At 39.4% G+C, this 18,503-nt stretch overlaps 1 protein-coding gene across 2 annotated transcripts in view; it reads left to right on the plus strand.

Moving 5' to 3' along the window:
- ADAMTS19 (ADAM metallopeptidase with thrombospondin type 1 motif 19) overlaps positions 1-18,503 on the plus strand; it is a 159,657-nt gene that overhangs the window by 75,191 nt on the left and 65,963 nt on the right. For both annotated transcript variants that reach the window (XM_048931929.1, XM_048931930.1), the window contains exon 8: positions 5,909-6,014. In XM_048931929.1, the coding sequence (XP_048787886.1) occupies positions 5,909-6,014 (106 nt within the window). The remainder of the gene's footprint in view (positions 1-5,908; positions 6,015-18,503) is intronic.

Below are 18,503 nucleotides of genomic sequence, written 5' to 3' on the forward strand. Positions count from 1 at the left end.
GGAAGGTTATGGAATGGATAATCTTGGGAGCCATCATTGATCAATTAAAGATCAACAAGGGGATCAGGCCCAGTCAGCATGGGTTTACAAATGGTAAAAATGGTTTGTTTGACAAACCTGATCTTGTTCTATGACAAAGTGACCTGCTTAGTGGATGAAGGTAAGACTGTCGATGTAGTCCAAATGGACTTCAGTAAAGCCTTTGACACTGTCCTCCACAACATTCTTGTGGAGAAGCTGGCTGCCCACAGTTTGGATGGGTGTATGCTCTGCTGGGTGAAAAACTGGCTGGATGGCTGGGCCCAAGGAGTTATGGTCAGTGGATTTAAATCCAGTGGGCGACCAATCATGAGTGGTGTCCCCCAAGGCTTGGTACTTGGGCCACTTCTATTTAACATCCTTATTAATGATCTTGGTGAGGGGATTGAATGCACCCTCAATAAGTTTGTAGACAACGCCAAGTTGGGAGGGAGTGTTGATCTGTCTGAGGGGAGAAAGGCACTACAGAGGGACCTGGATGTACTGGATCAATGGGCCAATGTTAACTGTATGAGTTTCAATAGGGCTAAGTGTCGGGTCCTGCATTTTGGTCACAGCAATCCCAGGCAACCCTACAGGCTTGGGGAGGAGTGGCTAGAAAGCTGCCTGACAGAAAGGGACCTTGGTGTACTGATGGACAGTCAGCTGAATATGAGCCAGCAGTGTGCCTACGTGGCCAAGAAGGCCAATGGCATCCTGGCGTGTATCAGAAATGGTGTGGTGAGCAGGACTAGGGAAGTCATCCTGCCCCTGTACTCGGCACTGGTGAGACCTCACCTTGAGTACTGTGTTCAGTTTTGGGCACCTCAATAGAGAAAGGACATTGAGCTGCTGGAGCAGGTCTAAAGAAGGGCTACAAGGCTTGTGAAGGGTTTGGAGAATATGCCCTATGAGAAGACACTGAAGGAATTGCGGCTGTTCAGTCTGGGGAAACGGAGTCTGAGAGCAGACCTTCTTGTTCTCTTCCAATACCTGAAAGGTGATTGCAGCGAGAGCAGGGCTGGTCTCTTCTCACTGGTGACAGGTGACACGACAAGGGGAAATGGCCTCAAGTTTTGCCAGGGTAAGTTTAGGTTGGATATCAGGAAAACCTTCTTACAGAGAGGGTTATTAAGCACTGGAATAGGCTCTCCAGGGAGATGGTTGAGTCACCATCCCTGGATGTGTTTAAAAACTGTTTGGATGTGGTACTCAGGGACATGATTTAGGGGACTGTTGTTAGGTAGGGTAGTATGGTTGGGTTGTGATTGGACTTGATGATTTTTAAGGTCTTTTCCAACCTGAGTGGCTATGATTCAATTGCTTGTAAATATGTTTAGTGTGTATTCAATCGTAATTGTTATCTATGGTATTTTACCAAGGTGAAAATGAAGATGATACAAGGAGTCTATTTGATTTAGCTGCATTTCATCTTGGTCAAATATGACAGCTTTCATTGGTTGATAGCTATCATGGCAAGGAACATACTATATCTAAATTCCTCAGAATACTACATACTCATTCTGTATAAAAGGCTTTCAAATTGAAATAAAACTTTTTAAAAATATATTGTTCTATTCAAATATATGCCTTTTTCAGTCCTTTCAGCTTGTATTTTCAAGGGTTGGAAACAATGTATGTATTTGTATTTTATAAAATTTTGAATCTATATAGACTGGAAATTCAGGTAGAATTTGAACTCAGTCAGTAAAAGAAAGGATGAAGGGATGATTCCCTATCGTTCTTCCCTTAATACAGAGAATTTTTTATGTGAGCTTTGTTCTATATTTTTAATGAATTGTTAATGACTTAAAATTTGGAGGAAAAAAAAAAAAATGATGGGCAGAAAATTACAGTTTCCAAAACAGAAGAGCTGTAAAGTAGCACGAGAGTATGTACAGGTGATATCAATGGAGTTAACTGGTAGTACATGGAAGGATATCTTTCTCTTTCAACAGAATTTAAGATCAGTTTTATTTTGAGCAATTACGAGAAAAGAGACTTGAAAGGAGCATGTATCCAATGTCAAGAAACAAGCAACTTGAATGTGTTGTGAAACCAAGGAAGTTTAGAGTGAAGGATATATAAATAAGAAATATGAAACATTTAGACTTTTAGTATACTAAATTCACTGAATCACTTTACAGCTGGAAATAGTAATAATTCTCTTCCCTTTAAAAATGCATCACTACAAATGTGGACATAAATCAGTCATGTTTGCATGTTGTATGACTGCTGTAAGAAAGAGCAATGTTTGTATTTGTCTGCTTATTTCTTAAAATGATTATGTTTTTTTTTTTACTACGGTACTTTCATTCCTTTGGGTAACACTAACAGTAGGCTTTTTTATAGGTAATGAATTTCTGCTACAGCAATCCATGAATGAGTACATGAATCGATGAATTTGTTTAGATACTTAGTAATGTGATTTGTATGGCAGTTCTTTGAAGCAACATTTGTTTTATTCACATCTTTACACATTTGAAAAGAAAACACAGTCACTTGTATAATTCTTCTAGGGCACAACTGCAAAGCTTATTTTCTTAATAGATATTCTATATATTCTGAATTAGCATGAAAAATAAATACAGAATTACTTACACTGAGGTAACTTTGATATTTTATATGTGGTGTGTCTCCAGGCAGTACTTTTTTTCTACTGCAGAGCACAGCTTTCTTAATGGGTAGACAACAGTTTCTTTCCTTAAATTGTGAGTGAGATGATGTTGGCTTTTTAGCCAATGCTTTTTGAATATTGAATGTTTTAACTTGAAACTGTGCTGTCCTTTGAGCCTTGGAGTTCACTGGGAGTAGTTTAATCTTGACAAAGGAGCAATTGTTCTTTATTTCTTCTTCTTCTTTTTCTTTTTTTTCCTTGTGTATTTAACCTTGGAGCATTTCCAGCTGTGTTAATAAGCCACAGGAAGCTACAGTGAACATTCATATATTTAAAGAAGAAATTCTTTCTTTTACCTAGAGACAAATAAACAAGATCAGCTACTTGCTGAAGTCAGTTTCTTTCTTTCTGCACTTGCAATTGTTAACCAGCAACAAGACATGAAACCAGTTCACAGTTACTATTTCACTGATTTACATCTAGTAGCTGCTGTTTGATGTGGCTTTCGTGTATAAAGCTGATGTCTCTTAGAAGGGCAAAGTCGTAAAACATGCCTTGCACTTGATGTTTTTGGAAATTTCTAGGATCTAAAATCTAATTCAATCTAAATGAAATGCAGGTCTTCTATTTCATACGTTGCATCTAAAAGGATCGAGTGTAATCACTTTCTTTCAAAGATTGTCATATATGCAAACTGTCTTGGTCATATATTTTTGGTATTGTTGAAAATGCTTATTAGAACATACTACTGCTTCTGCAGAAAAAATATTGCAGTGTATATTGTTCTTTGAGAATAAATTCTGCTTTTAGGACAGGCAAGGCAGTGGATAGCAAGTGAGAGTACACGTTGTTGTATGGGAAGATACAGGTAATGTTCTTGGACCGTCCCTCTTAGGAGCCCAAAAAAACAGTAGGGGACTTCTTTTCCCTGTAAGAAACTGGTAAGCATCAAACAGATTTTTATTTGGGAATTCTCTTCACATATATATAAGGTGCTCTGAAAGCAATGCCTTGTATTTATTGTAATGGAAATTACAACAGATACAAAGAGCACAATAACACTGATTAATAGAGCAAATTCTTAGCCACAAAAAAAATACTCAAAGTAGTCACTACTATTAGATCTGAGTTTTCACCAGTGATAACAAAAGCCTGCATTCCGTGCTAGTAAATTCTGCACAGAAGGAAGTGAACCACTGTAGCTGTCATCACTGCTGAAATGCACCACCCAGCACATCACTGCTTTCACATTCACTGTTTGTTCTCCATAAATGTTCATCAAATGTCGATGAATGTCAGTGGGTGCCATTTTTTCCACATGGAGGAATTCAGTGACACACCTTTGCTTTATCCAGACTTTCATGTCAGATGCAAAGTTGTCAGTGTCCCTCTGCTGTCATCTGTCACATAGCATCAAAATGTAATGGGATATTGGTGAGAAAGTTCAGCCTCTACTGCCATACCACCATCATCCAACTCTGATGTTGTGGGCCAACATTATCAAATAGGAGGCATTACTTTTGGAATAGCTCTCATGTTCCAACAAATAAGTTTTATCCAGCTGAGTATAACTATTGTCAGTGAGAAATGTGTTTCTCAACAGGATGCACTGTAGTAACAAGAATGGTCACAACTATTTAATATCAAGCACTGGATTTTGTTTAAGGATAATAATTTTACAATTTTGTTTTAATTGGTGTTGGCTGAAGTTAGAGCCCTGCTATATGCTTCTTCAGATGTTATCATCTCTACTACTTAGAGTTGTAACATTAAAAACAGTTCTTTTTCTGTTTGCTGTAACATTAAAAACAGTTCTTTTTCTGTTTGCTAATTAAAACTTGAAAGAAAACATAATTGTGTGGCTATGAGGCACAAGATGGTCTTGGAATTATCTCTTGTTTTTGTTTCAGCTGCTGGAGCACAGCACTCAAAATACTGCATTACAAATTAGTGTTACTACTTCCATTACTTTCAGTAGATATAATAGAAATTATATCTATACTTAGCATGAGACATTGCTTGAAGAACTTTTTTTTTTTCCCCTTTGATCATGTTTTGCTATTTTTTGCAGACGAAATTTCTTTTACCCCTATTTCATTTTTTTCTACTTTCTTTGGAAAGATATAGTAAAAGCTGAACTATTCTGCTGCATTCAAAGCTAATTTGTGATTGTTTTGGCCAAACCTCAACAGCACTTTTGTCATAGGAGCACTTTGTCCAAAAACCTCTAGTCAGCTCAACTGAGAACACCACTGCAAGATTTGTGTTGGAGGCACTACTCAAATTTCACATTGTGGATGAAGGGCAGTGTTTAAATACTGATTAATTTAATTACTTGGATTATAAGAAGAATGACTTTCATTTTATTAACTTAGAATACTAATTATGACTAAATTTCAAACACTGTCAAACATTTCAAGCTTGACGTTTATGTACAAACACCCAGCAACACGTTAATCGTGAAGACACCATTCCATCACAAGGATGTTCCCAAGAAGCAGGCCAAACACTTGAAACAGGATTTTGATTCTTTTCCCTGAAACTTCAAGCAATGAAAATGACAGTGAGTTCCCACTAAATGTATTTATGGCCTGAGAAAAATGACCATTACGTATTACACAAATTAAGCTTCATGTTGATCAAGCTTTTAAAATTATAGACTGTAGTTTTTAGAAATAGAACATATATTCAAAATTCTGTTTTAGACTTCCACTTCTTGAAAACTTAAATGTTAGTACAATAAATAAATACATAAACTTTAAGTGTGTATGAATTTTACTAGTTCTTCGGCATCTGATTATTTTGCAGTTCTAAGTGAACATTCTACATTATGTTGATACTTAACAGTGATAATTTAGGTGCGATGTTCTGTGTTTTGCATCCTTACTTCATAATCTGTTAGAGAAAATACCAGTTCCTGTTTTTCTCTAACTATTTTACACATCAATATCCATACTTGTTTTCTGTCATGTTTTATTAAAGTAATGCTTGTAAACAAAACATTTTCTACACACTGCAGTCTATACAATCAGGTTGTATTACTGTCGGCTAATCCTGCTGTTGTTTGTGATTTTTTAAATACATTTTATTTATTTTTGTGCTATCATCAGCTGTTGTAACTCAAAAGCTATCTGTTTGTTTTTCAATTACCTGTATATATAATTTGATTGCTCTGACCACAGTGAGATTTCAGACCTGCTTCAGGTTGTAATGCCTTAATATAGATGTTTATTAATAATTAAAATAATTGAATATGGTGATTATGTTTCCTAGGTATAGCATATCTGAGTGGAATGTGCAGTGAAAAACGAAAATGTATTATTGCAGAGGACAATGGTCTGAATCTTGCTTTTACCATTGCCCATGAGATGGGTCACAAGTAAGTATGTGGACAGCAAACCTAATATTTGTTTACGGTGTCACTGTAATTTACTTTTAAACTGATGGTGTGCTTAAGTTTTTCCTTCTTTTTTTTCTATTAGGAAAGCTTTTAGTTTTGACAAAAACTTTGGAAAAGAATAGTTATAGTAATAGTGACGTGTATTGATATGCATAACTTGGAATTAAATAAGAACTGTTTATAAATTAAGAAAATGTTTACAATTTTCTGTTATGCAGGAGTCTTTATAGTGTCACAATAATTAGGCTAATTGGAAGGAAAGAGGAAAGCAGATGCCCCAAGATGTTCTTATCTTTAATATATCAGATCTAGCTCTACATATTCCGTCAATGAATTTTAATGAGATAATAAGATCCCTTACTGAATTTAGCACTGTCCAGATAGGACCCAGACTAGGGAAAAGATATATCATCAACAAAAAAACATAACACCTTCTAACCACACACAGGAACACAGCTCCTAGATATGACAAACAGGAAGAATGTGTAACACTTCTGTGAAGATTCAGGAGAAATGTTTTTTCTGCACTATCAAATTTGAGAATGTTTGTTACTGTCTTACAAACCAGGGTTGCCTTGCAGCAGACAACTCAGACTTCTCAAACAGAAGAGATGGAGGCTCACTCTTGCTCTTACGAGTAGGGCTAGAATTTTTTTTCCAAAATTAGCTGTATAAGCCAGATTTTGACTCTTGCGGCATTTGGTTCTCATTGTGAAAAATATATTTCTGGCTTTGAATTTCTGTGGAGCTGAAGAAGAGAAAGGATGTAGAATGATCATCCTACATGGACATAAAAACTAAATTGCTGGTATGTGAATCTGGTGAAAAATGCTAAAGGCTACATTTTGAAATTTCAGAAGATTGAAGACACTCATTCATTCAAATAAATTTGGAAAAACAAATCACGATGAGACTTCAATCATCTTGTACTCAGAGTAATAATGGCATTTGGATGTCCATAGAGAAAACATCACATTTCTCTGTATGTACTGTAGTAAATATTTAAATCAATAGAAATGAAGACTAAACCAAATCAGATTCAATAACAAAGGGCAGACTGTTATTTGAACCACACCATTTATTCAAGAAATTCAACGTTACATAGGATTCAAACAACCTACACTGAAATTAGGAACCTTACCACACAATTTCAAGAAAAGATAGCCAGCTGTTCTTGGGATCCACTGAGCTGCCTCAATTACAAAATGTTCAGGGGCATATGGGTTGATTCCTGTTTCATCATGAAGCCAGATTCCTTAATATGTCTAATCTAGAGTAGAATGATCATTTACCAAAGAAATTAAATAATATTTAATAAAGATTCATTTTCTCTTCTTGACTTTATTTGAGAGCCTAGCCCTGCTGATTGCAACGAAGCACACTAAAGATAGTTGACTTCTTGGATAGGGAGAGCAGAACTGTACAAATATTCGAAGACAAACATTTAAATAAATGTCTCACTTAAAAGGTCCTCAAAAGATTTGAATGTAGCTAGTGTGTTCTCAGAGGCATATGCCTTACTCATTCTTAACTTTCTCAGAAGTGGGAATTAAATAGTCAGCGTCTAGACCAGTCATAAATCTTCCATTCTTTCCACATGTTAAGTCTTTAAAAAAAATTTTATGAACTCTTCTGAAACCACTTAATCATTTCCTTCTTTTTTTTATCTAGTATCGCTGTTCTACTTGCTCTTGTGAAAAAGAACAGCAATAGTGCAGAAACAAAAACTATTTCTCAAGGTACAAAGCAAGTCCTACCTGTTTTATTCTCTAAACAGCAATTAAATATACTTGCCCATAGATTATCATTTCAGTAGATATGAAGTATATTTAACATAACTGCTGTAGATTTTTACTGATCTTAGAACATAGGAAAACAAATACATTCACAAATGTTTACCACTGATGAGCAGTAAAGTACCTTTAAAGAAGCTGGCAATTTGCATTCAAAGTTGCTTATTTTAGTGCGCCTGTCTCCATTCTGATATCTACATGTTTCATATTCACTTGTCTCTGGTAAAATCTCACGATCATTTGCAGACAGAACAATTTTCAGAGCTACACTGTCACTGACATAATTTGCAGAGTTATGGGTTTGGGGATTGTGAGGTGTATGGGGTGTATGTGGTATATGTCTGAATGCCAAAATCTAGATTGCTTGCACAGGAACAGAGGTGTGGATTTACAATTAATTACATTGAATACTTCTGATGAAAAAATATTTTTTTACTAGTTGTGTCGTGGTTTTCTGAGCTTTCCCAGTAAGCCCATAACAGAAAGATTAATGAAAATGTAAGTCTGTAGCAGCTTTGTTAGTCCACATTTATATGTGAACTCAATTTCCAATGAATTGGTTAATGCTTACATAAAACTTTAGATACAAAAATAAAATTGAAAGCAGATGTTTGGTTTTTATAAAAAGAACAATTGACATATGCAAGTGATCAGCAACAAGTCAAAAGGAATGGTAAGAATACTTAGAAAGTGAATACATAGATTAATTGTTGAGCTGCAGCTAAAGTTGACTTTGACAAAAAATTAGAAAATAAATATTCTCAATGAAATCCACTGGAAAATTATACCTTATTAAAATGTCTTTGTTCTAGCCATGTATATATGAAAGCAGATTTTCTTCTAATGAAACTGAGAATTGTGTAGATCCAAACAAACAAACAAACAAACAAAAAAGCTGAGTAGTTTTTCAGTCATCTACTTAATATTTCATCATTCAAATACATACATTCTTGTGTGATAATCTTAAATAATCATATGAAATCCAATGAAAACAAAATGTGTTTTAAACATGAAGTTATATGAGGCTGATGGAGTTATCCTGTGTTTGTCAACACAATCCCAAATATGATAATAAAACTCATTAAAATACAGTAGAATAATAAAAACTAATTTTACAGTTCAAGTTGTCCACTGATCTTAGCGAAAGACATACTAATGTGGAGTAGGGAATCTTTCACACCTACACAGAAAGGATGAAGCCCAAATTGGTGACTAGGTCAATAATGCATGTAGCCCATGCCATGCTTTCATTTTAAGTACTTCTTTTATCTTGAGAAATAAGTATGGAATAGTTTGTTAGGGTAGGTTTTTTTTTTTTAATTCTTTGAAATATTTGGTGTTTGCCTACAGTTTTTTAGTCTCCTACTTGTTTGTCCAGTAACTCTCAAAGAATAGCTTTACTACAGAAGGATTTGGCAGATTCTTCTGCAAAAACACAGAAGTATAAAAATCTAGGTGTATTTGGTTAGACACAGTAACTTTTATGTCACACACAGAATCACCCGGGTTGGAAGGGACCCCAAGGATCATGTAGTTCCAACCCCCCTGCCTAGCAGGGCCACCAAACATACACATTCAGATCAGGTTGCCCAGGACCCCGTCCAACCTGGCCTTAAACACGTCCAAGGACGGGGCATCCACAACCTCCCTGGGCAGCCCGTTCCAGGGCCTAACCACTCTCCTAGTAAAGAACTTCCCCCTAACATCTAACCTAAATCTTCCCTCCTTCAACTTAAAACCATTTCCCCTAGTCCTGCTGTCGTCAGCCCTTTTGAAGAGTTTACTCCCCTCCTGGGTGTAGGTTCCCTTCAGGTATTGATAGGCTGCAATGAGGTCACCCCGCAGCCTTCTCTTCTCCAGGCTGAACAAGCCCAACTCCCTCAGCCTGTCCTCATAGGGGAGGTGCTCCAGCCCCCTGATCATCTTAGTTGCCCTCCTCTGGACCCTTTCCAAAATCTCTATGTCTTTCTTGTACTGAGGGCTCCACACCTGCACACAGTACTCCAGATGGGGCCTCACAAGAGCCGAGTAGAGAGGGACAATCACCTCCCTGTCCCTGCTGGCCACCCCTCTCCTGATGGAGCCCAGGATCCCATTTGCCTTTCGAGCTGCCAGAGCGCACTGCTGGCTCATATTCAGTCTCTCGTCCATCAGGACCCCCAGGTCCTTCTCTGCCGAGCTGCTCTCAAGGACCACTCCTCCCAGCCTGTACAGGTGCCTGGGGTTCTTCCGGCCCAAATGCAAAACCTTGCACTTTGCCGTGTTGAACCTCATCAGGTTCACCCGAGCCCAGCCCTCCAGCCTGTCGAGGTCCCTCTGAATGGCATCCCTTCCTTCCACCGTATCAACCGCACCACTCAGCTTGGTGTCATCAGCAAACTTGCTGAGGGTGCACTCAATTCCCTCATCGATGTCATTAATAAAGATGTTAAAGAGCACCGGTCCCAAGACAGACCCTTGGGGGACACCACTTGTTACCGGCCTCCACCTGGACATAGAGCCATTGACCACCACCCTCTGTCTGCGGCCTTTCAACCAATTGCTTATCCATCGGGTCGTCCACCCATCAAATCCACTTCCCTCCAATTTGGAGATGAGGATGTGGTGGGGGACCATGTCAAAGGCCTTGCTCAGGTCCAGGTAAATGACATCGGTCGCCTTCCCTTCGTCCACCAATGCCGTCACTCCATCATAGAAGGCCACAAGATTAGTTAGGCATGACCTTCCTTTGGTGAAGCCGTGCTGGCTGTCTCGGATCACATGCTCATTCTTTATGTGACCGAGCATGTTGTCCAGGAGGATCTGTTCCATGATCTTCCCAGGCACGGAGGTGAGACTCACCGGCCTGTAGTTCCCCGGGTCCTCCCTGCTCCCCTTCTTGTATATGGGAGTGACGTGACCCTTCCTCCAGTCGTCCGGGACCTCACCTGACAGCCACGACTTCTCAAATATGATGGAGAGCGGCTCGGCAACCACCTCGGCCAGCTCCTTCAGGACCCTGGGATGCACGCCATCCGGCCCCATAGACTTGTATTCATTCAGTCTAAGGAGGCACTCTCGGACTTGCTCTGCCCTTACAGTGGGGAGGGATTTATCTCCTCGGTCCCCACATAGAGGTTTGGGGATGCAGGGTTCAGGGACGTGAAAAAGACTAGAATCCTGGCCACCAGTGAAGACCGAGGTGAAGAACTCATTCAGCACCTCGGCTTTCTCTTCATCTGTTGAAGCCAGTTCTCCTTTTAAATTTACCAAAGTAGGTACGCCCGTTTTGGCCTGTCTCTTCTGGGCAATGTACCTGTAGAAGGTTTTCTTATTGTTTTTCACGTCCCTTGCCAAGTTCAGTTCTGCCTGCGCCTTGGCTTCCCTGATCCCACGTCTGCAAGTCCGGACGGCATTCCTGTACTCTTCCCAGGTGACACAGCCTTGTTTCCAGAGCTTGTACACCCCTTTCTTCGCCCTCAGTTCTCTCAGCAGGTCCTTGCTGAGCCATGCCGGTTTCCTACCTCGCCTGCCCACTTTCTTATTCAGCGGAATGGAGACCTCTTGTGCTTCCAGGAGGGCATCTTTGAAGAGCCACCAGCTCTCCTCAACATCCATGTCTTTGAGGGCAGCGCGCCAGGGGATCTTGGCCAGCAATCCATTGAGTAGCTTGAAGTCTGCTCTTCTGAAGTTCAGTGTCCTGGTCCTGCTCTTTGCCAGGCCCACATCGCTTGAGATCACAAACTCAACCAGGGCGTGGTCGCTGGAGCCCAGGCAGCCTCCAACCTTGACGCCTTTGATGATCTCCTCAGCGTTGGTGAGCAGCAGGTCCAGCAACGCTTCACCTCTGGTCGGTCTGTCCAATACCTGAACCAGAAAGCTATCATCAATGGATTCCAAGAGCCTTCTGGAGCTCTTGCAGCTCGCCGTGTGGTTTTCCCAGCAGATGTCCGGATGGTTGAAGTCCCCCACCAGGACAAGAGCCCGTGAGCCAGACATCTCACGCATCTGGAGCAAGAAAGCCTCGTCGACAGCCTCCCCTTGATCAGGTGGTCTGTAGTATACCCCTAACACCAGCTGACCTATATTTGTCCCATCTCTAATCCTAACCCACAGGCTCTCAACCTGTTCCTGACTGCTTCTCGTAGGGAGCTCCTCACAGTTTATCCAATCTCTGACATAGAGAGCAACTCCCCCACCCCTCCTACCTCGCCTATCTCTCCTAAAGAGTCTATAGCCGTCGATGGCAGTATCCCAATTGTGGGAGTCATCCCACCATGTTTCTGTGATAGCAACAAGGTCATAACTTCCCGAGTGCATCACAGTTTCCAGTTCCTCCTGCTTGTTACTCAGGCTGCGTGCGTTGGTATAAAGGCACTTCAGCCGGGCTATCCGTCTCGCCACTTTTCCCTTTATAAGGGATCTAGGATCCCCTAGAACAGCAGCATCCCCAGCATCCCCCTGCCCTAGTCCTTCCCTATGCACTCTGCCGTCATTGCCCATGGAGTTTGGTATAAGCCCTCGAATGACCCGTTCGATTCCAGTAGCCCTTATTGTGTCCCCTTCCCCCTTCATTCCTAGTTTAAAGACCTGTCAATGAGTCCCGCTAATTCTTCAGCTAAGATCCTCTTACCCCTCAGGGACAGGCTGCATGCATCAGCAGCCATCATGCCAGGTGCAGTGTAAATTGCCCCATGGTCAAAAAAGCCGAAATTCTTGCGCCTGCACCAGCTCTTAAGCCATCTATTGAAGAGTTGGGTATTTTGGATCCTCCCTGTACCTTTCCCTGACACCACGGGCATAGAGGAAAAGACCACCTGCACCCCAGCTCCTTCAAGTATTCGCCCCATTCCCCTGAAGTCTTTCTTGATAGACCTCAGGCTTTCCTTATCAACTTCCTCGCCGCCAGCCTGAATTATTAAGAGTGGGTAATAATCTGAAAGCCGAATCAACCTAGGAATTTTCTTTGAAATGTCCCTGACCCGTGCTCCAGGAAGGCAGCACACCTCTCTGCGGGTAGGGTCGGGCCGGCATATAGGGCCTTCTGTTCCTTGCAGAAGGGAGTCGCCTATGACAATCACCCTCCTGTCCTTACGGGTAGAAGCAGTCCTGACTGTCCTCCGTGCATTTCCACTTTTGCTAACAAGACAGACAGGCAGAATTTGTAGGTCCTGATAATTCATGATTAGCATGGATGTTGTGGTTGAACTTGGCAGGCAGCTAAGCAACACACAGCCCTTCACTCACTCAAGTGTGATGGGGGGAGGATTTAAAAAAAAGTGCAAGAACTTGAAAGCTGACTAAAGAACAGATTAATAATAATAATTAATAATAATTAAAGAAATTAAAAAAGCAAAAAAAAAAAAAAAAGAAAGAAAGAAAAAAAAAGAAGAATCAACATACAAGTGAAGCACAACGGAGTTGCTCACCCCTAGGTCACCAATGCTCAACCTGAGCAACATCTGCAGCTAATTGCCCCATTCCTATTGCTGAGCATAACATCATATGGTATGCAATATTTATTTGGGCAGGTTTGGTCATTTGTTCTGCCTGTGTCCCTTCTAAACTTCCTGAGCCTCCTCAGCCTTCACACTGGCAGAACAACATGACAAGCATAAAAGAATCAGTGTAAGCGCTGCTCAGCATCAACTAAAACACTGGTGTGTAATCAACCTCATTTCCATCCTAAGTACAAAACACATCACCATACCAGCTACCCTGAAGAAAATTGACTCTTGTCCCTCTTGAAGGGAATGGAGGTTCCTATCTGTAGACCACACCCTCTTCACAGAGAAGGTTGCTTCCTCCATGTGGCTCAAATCAGATATGTTTCTAATAAACTTTTGCATGCAATGTAATCTGTGGAGAACTGCCTGCTCCTCTTTCAAGTGTTTCCAATAATGTAGCAACAGGAAGCCTGAGGTCACTTAACAGAGATTTAGCAGTTCTGTGGAGACAGCTGAAGGACTCAGTAGCACAGGTAGTATTTTCCTCAGTTGTCCTACGCTATGTCTAGCTCTGGTGACTGGTGACTTCACCAGAATTTTGGGTTTTACAGCCATGGTAGAGCCTTTAAAATGAAGGGTGGCCTGATGGGACTTATCTATCTTGATGGGGGAAATATTTCTGGGCCTGTAACCTAGTAAGACTGTTTGAGAGGATAGAATCTATGGGAAAGGGGAAATCTCTTATGAACAAGGGTTACGCCAAAGGATTGTATAACACCATCTGAGGGTAGCAAGGGTAGTGGGAGTTTCTAAGGGAGTCAGTTTGCAACATCCCTTTGGAATCTGCTCTAGAAGGTTTAGGGGTCCATGAGAGCTGCTCACTTCTTCAAAACTACCTTTTTACAGCCAGAAGCAGACAATCCCGTTGTGTTGCAAGTCAGGCAAGCAGGACAGAAGATCAGAGTGGATGAACAGGAAGCTCTTCTTGGAACTAAAGCAGAGAAAGAAAATTTATGACATCTGGAGGCAAGGTCAGGATTCAAAGGGAGAGTACAGAGCCACCATTCCCATCTGAAGGGAGGAGACAAGAAAGCCAAACCCTAGCTTGAGGCGACAATGGCCACTGTTGTGTCAGACAATAAAAAAGGCTTTTTCATGTATGTCAACAGAAAGAGAAGGTCAAAGAAAAACATTGCACTGATACTTGATGCAGATACTCACCTAACAGTAAGGGAGAGAAAAATATTGAGGTATTTAATGTTTTTTTAACCTCAGTTTTTAATATTAATGATAGATCTTTAGGTGTCCGGTCCTCTGAAGTGCAGGAGCATGACTTGGGGAGCAATGAATTTCAGTTTGAGGTCACCAAAACTGTAAAGGAACAGCTGCAACAGCTCAACATTTGTATATGCATTGGGCTTAATGAGATATACCCCAGGATGCTGAAGGAATTAGCAGGCATTTTAGCTGTACTCCTCTCAACAATTTAGTACAGCCTGTGGGAGTCGAGGGAGGTCCCTGGAAACTGGAAGATAGCTGACATTATAGCCAGCTACAAAATGTACAGAAATTGTCTAGGAAACTGCAGACCTGTTTGTCTTATGCAGTCCCTGGAAAAATAACGGAGAAGATTTTTCTGGTGGATACTGAAAAACATTTGACAAATAAAACTATTGTCAAGCATAGTCAATGTAGGATAATCAAGAGTAAGTCCTCAGTAATTTCATCTCTTTCTGCAGCAAGATCACTTACTTGGGGGCTGAAAGGAAGGTGGTGGTTATAATCTTTCTGGAGTCCTTTGACACTGATTCTCTGACACTCCTCTTTGACACTTTTGGAATATACTGTCCAATTTTGAGATTAAATAAGTCTGTGCAGTTCAGAATGATGACTGGCAGAACAGCAGAATCAAAAGGTAAACAGAACTTGTGGCTACATCTCCAAGGGACTGATTTATTCTATATTCTATATTCTGTACTATATTTTATTATATTATATATTGTATTATATTATTCTATATATCAGCCCTATATTCTAGGGCTGATATTGAACTGGAAAGTGCTGCTGACTCCCTAGAAGGACAGAAAAATGCCTGACACAGGTACAGACTGGGAGATGGGTGACTGTGGAAGAGCTCAGCAGAAAGAGACCTGGGGGTACTGGTGGAAGCAGGCACAGCATGAGCCAGAATTGTGCTCAGCAGCCAACAGGGCAAACTGCATGAAAGCATTAATTGAAGGCATTAATCACTGCATAACCAAGCTGACTAAAAGGGGAGGATTCTCCTACTACATTTGGCATTCATGCAGTATCAAAATCTGTATGCAGTTCTGAGCTCCATAATATAAAAAGGACGTTCAGGTGCGTGAATGTGTTCTGGAGGGGGGCAGGAAAGCTGGTAACAGGGCTGGAAGCCATGTCCTGTGAGGAGAGGCCAAGGACACTTAGTTTGTCTAGTCTGGAGAAGAGAAGGCCAAAAGGCGACCTCCTTTCTCTCTACAACTTCCTGAAGAGAGGAAGCAGGGAGGGAGGTGCTGGTCTCCTCTCCCTGAGAATCAATGAGTGGATGTGCAGCAAGAGAACCCAGCTGCACAGCTTGAGGTTCAGACTGATTATCAGGAAAAGCATCTTTACTGTTAGGCTGGTTAACAACTGGAACAGGCTTCCTAGCAAGGTGGTTGATACACCATTGTAGTAGGCGACGCCCAACGCTGTAGCGTTGTAGCTAGTCTGTGCTCCTGAGGCATTTGGGCGACCCTCTTAATAGCACTTTAACTTTCAGTTCTCTCTGAAATGCTCAAGGAACTGGATTTTACAATCGTTGAAGATTACTTCCAGCTCCATTCCACTCTCCTTCCCTCCCTCCCTCCATTTGGTTTCCCCTCCTTCCCTTTCCTTCCCCTCCTGTCTTCTTGGTTTGGCATGAGTCTTTCTTCCAGAGGTGAATGATTCTTTTGTATTATTTACTTTTGGTAAAAAAAACTTTTAAAAAAAAAACAAAAAAAAACATTGAGGAACTATATGTGTATTCATATTATGGAAAATACAACTGTCATATAAAAGCTTTAAATTATTTTTATTGTTGCGTCAAAGCAGCAGGACACCATGTCATGTTTAGGTCCAGTTTTTTGAAGACAGAAGCATTGGAGTGATGGTGAGGAAGTCAGCTCTTTAGCAAAACTTACAATGTTAGGTGGACTTGAGCACGTAGTGTATGTTAACATTTGTACACTGATATACAATGTGTATTTTTTGCCCCATGCTTTTAAGACCAAAAATGCATTACAGACATTTTCACAGCAATGTTTTGCAGAAGAGAAATAATCATTTGGTAAGCGTATTTCTTTTTTTTCTCTTTTTTTTTTTTTTTTTTTTTTTTAAATATCAGCTTGTTAACTATGATTTCTTTGTCCAGAACTTTTTCATTAAAGACAAAGGTTTTTTCAAAACTGTTTTCTATCTTTTCCCATTCTCTGTGACTGGCTTGCTTGCCATTCAGTTCAATTCATTGTCAATAATATACCTTATGTTATTTATGCAACCATTTGTGAAGCCCACATATTTTAAAATGCACTTAAAAAATATTTTAATGATTGACTCGAATTTAAAAGCAAAGCAAACAAAAAAATATATAGTGGTGTTTTTACATTAACTGTAGAAATCAACTGTACATAATATAGCTATATAGAAAATAGCATTTAGTAACCTGCTCCTGGTCTGTTTATATCATCATTTTCACTATGAATTTAATAATGTCATAACATTTTAAATTTTCATTGTAAAGGTGCAAAAAAAAAAAAAAAAAAAAAAAGTACTAACAAAATAGAGCAGGTTCCATGTACCCTCTGTCTAGCTTATGTGGTGTTGTCTTCATTTATCAAATCCATTCTTGTGAACATATTCAATGTCATGTAAGTTTATATATATATAAATTTTCACGTCCATAGTTAAATAAGCTTAGATGATTCCAGTATAATCAGGTATACAACAAAAAAGAGAACACTGGAAATAATACATAGGATAATTCTTTGTAATTAATATCATTTTTTAATTTAAAGTAATAGTAACCATAATATGACTTTGATTTATTTGCAAAAAATCTACAGGTTAAATATTTTTGATTTTTTTTTCCAGTAAATTGAAAAATTCTCCGTTGTCCTTTGTAAATACATGTAGCATTTATTAAGACATTAATTTCAAAAGAAATCAAATGTAACCCTGATTCCACCATACATTGCAAGTACAGACCGGTATCAGCATTCAGAGACTTATCATCTCATTCTGAAAGGGTTATTTTTTTCAGCAGTCATTTGACTACTACATTGCTATAAACTACTTTTTCACTGATTTTTTTTATTTTCAGCATGTCTCTGCTGCTTATCTCTTGTGCTGAACTGTTGTATTTTATGATTTAGTACCTTATTTAATACGCTGAGTATTCAGCAGACTACTCCTGGTTCCTTTGGTAGTTGAAATTTCCTTTGGGTTCTTTTGTGTTTTGTAATCTATTGCATCCCTTCTCTGTTTTCTGGTTAGTGACTCCATAAAACTGAGCCATAGCTAGTGTTCTCTATAATCTTTTAAATGAAATTTATTGATAGATCTAAATTAATCTTCCTCAGCTATCTGAGTTTTTCCATATATTTGCTCCTGAATTACTTTTTAATACCACTTAGTCTTTGTGCCTGAATCATGTGTTTCTAGTTCAATATCAGCATTCCTGTTCAGGTGCAATATGATGCTCTTAAATGTAATTTGGTTGTGATAACGGTCATCTTTTGCCACTTGTAAAACACAACAAAAATAATGAATTAAAAAATAGAAAAGCACATGGAAGTATTTGTTGGAGCAAATTTGATTCCTTGAATGCTGGAAAATGTGTAGGAGAATTTTTTGAGTGTTATATTAAGAAATATAAAATGGCACTTCATAATGCAGGCAAAATTATTTCCAGAAGATGTATGCAATAGCCAATTACATACAGGATAATGATTGAAGACTATTTCTTCTGACATTACAGAGCTTTTATTTCTTAATTCTCAGATATAATGAATTCAAATCAAAGTGTAGTAGTTGGTACTTTTACAGTATGTGAACTGTAATGCATTTTGTGCCTGCAAGAATATAAACTTACCTTATGGTAAAAGAGATATGTCTATCTTACTTCTGTCCATACACATATAATTGTACAGGTAGCGAATTATACAATAATTTATTTTCCACAGAAAGAAATAGAACCAATATTTGTC

This window comes from Lagopus muta, chromosome Z (genome assembly GCF_023343835.1).
Source record: "Lagopus muta isolate bLagMut1 chromosome Z, bLagMut1 primary, whole genome shotgun sequence".
Taxonomy (NCBI): Eukaryota; Metazoa; Chordata; class Aves; order Galliformes; family Phasianidae; genus Lagopus; species Lagopus muta.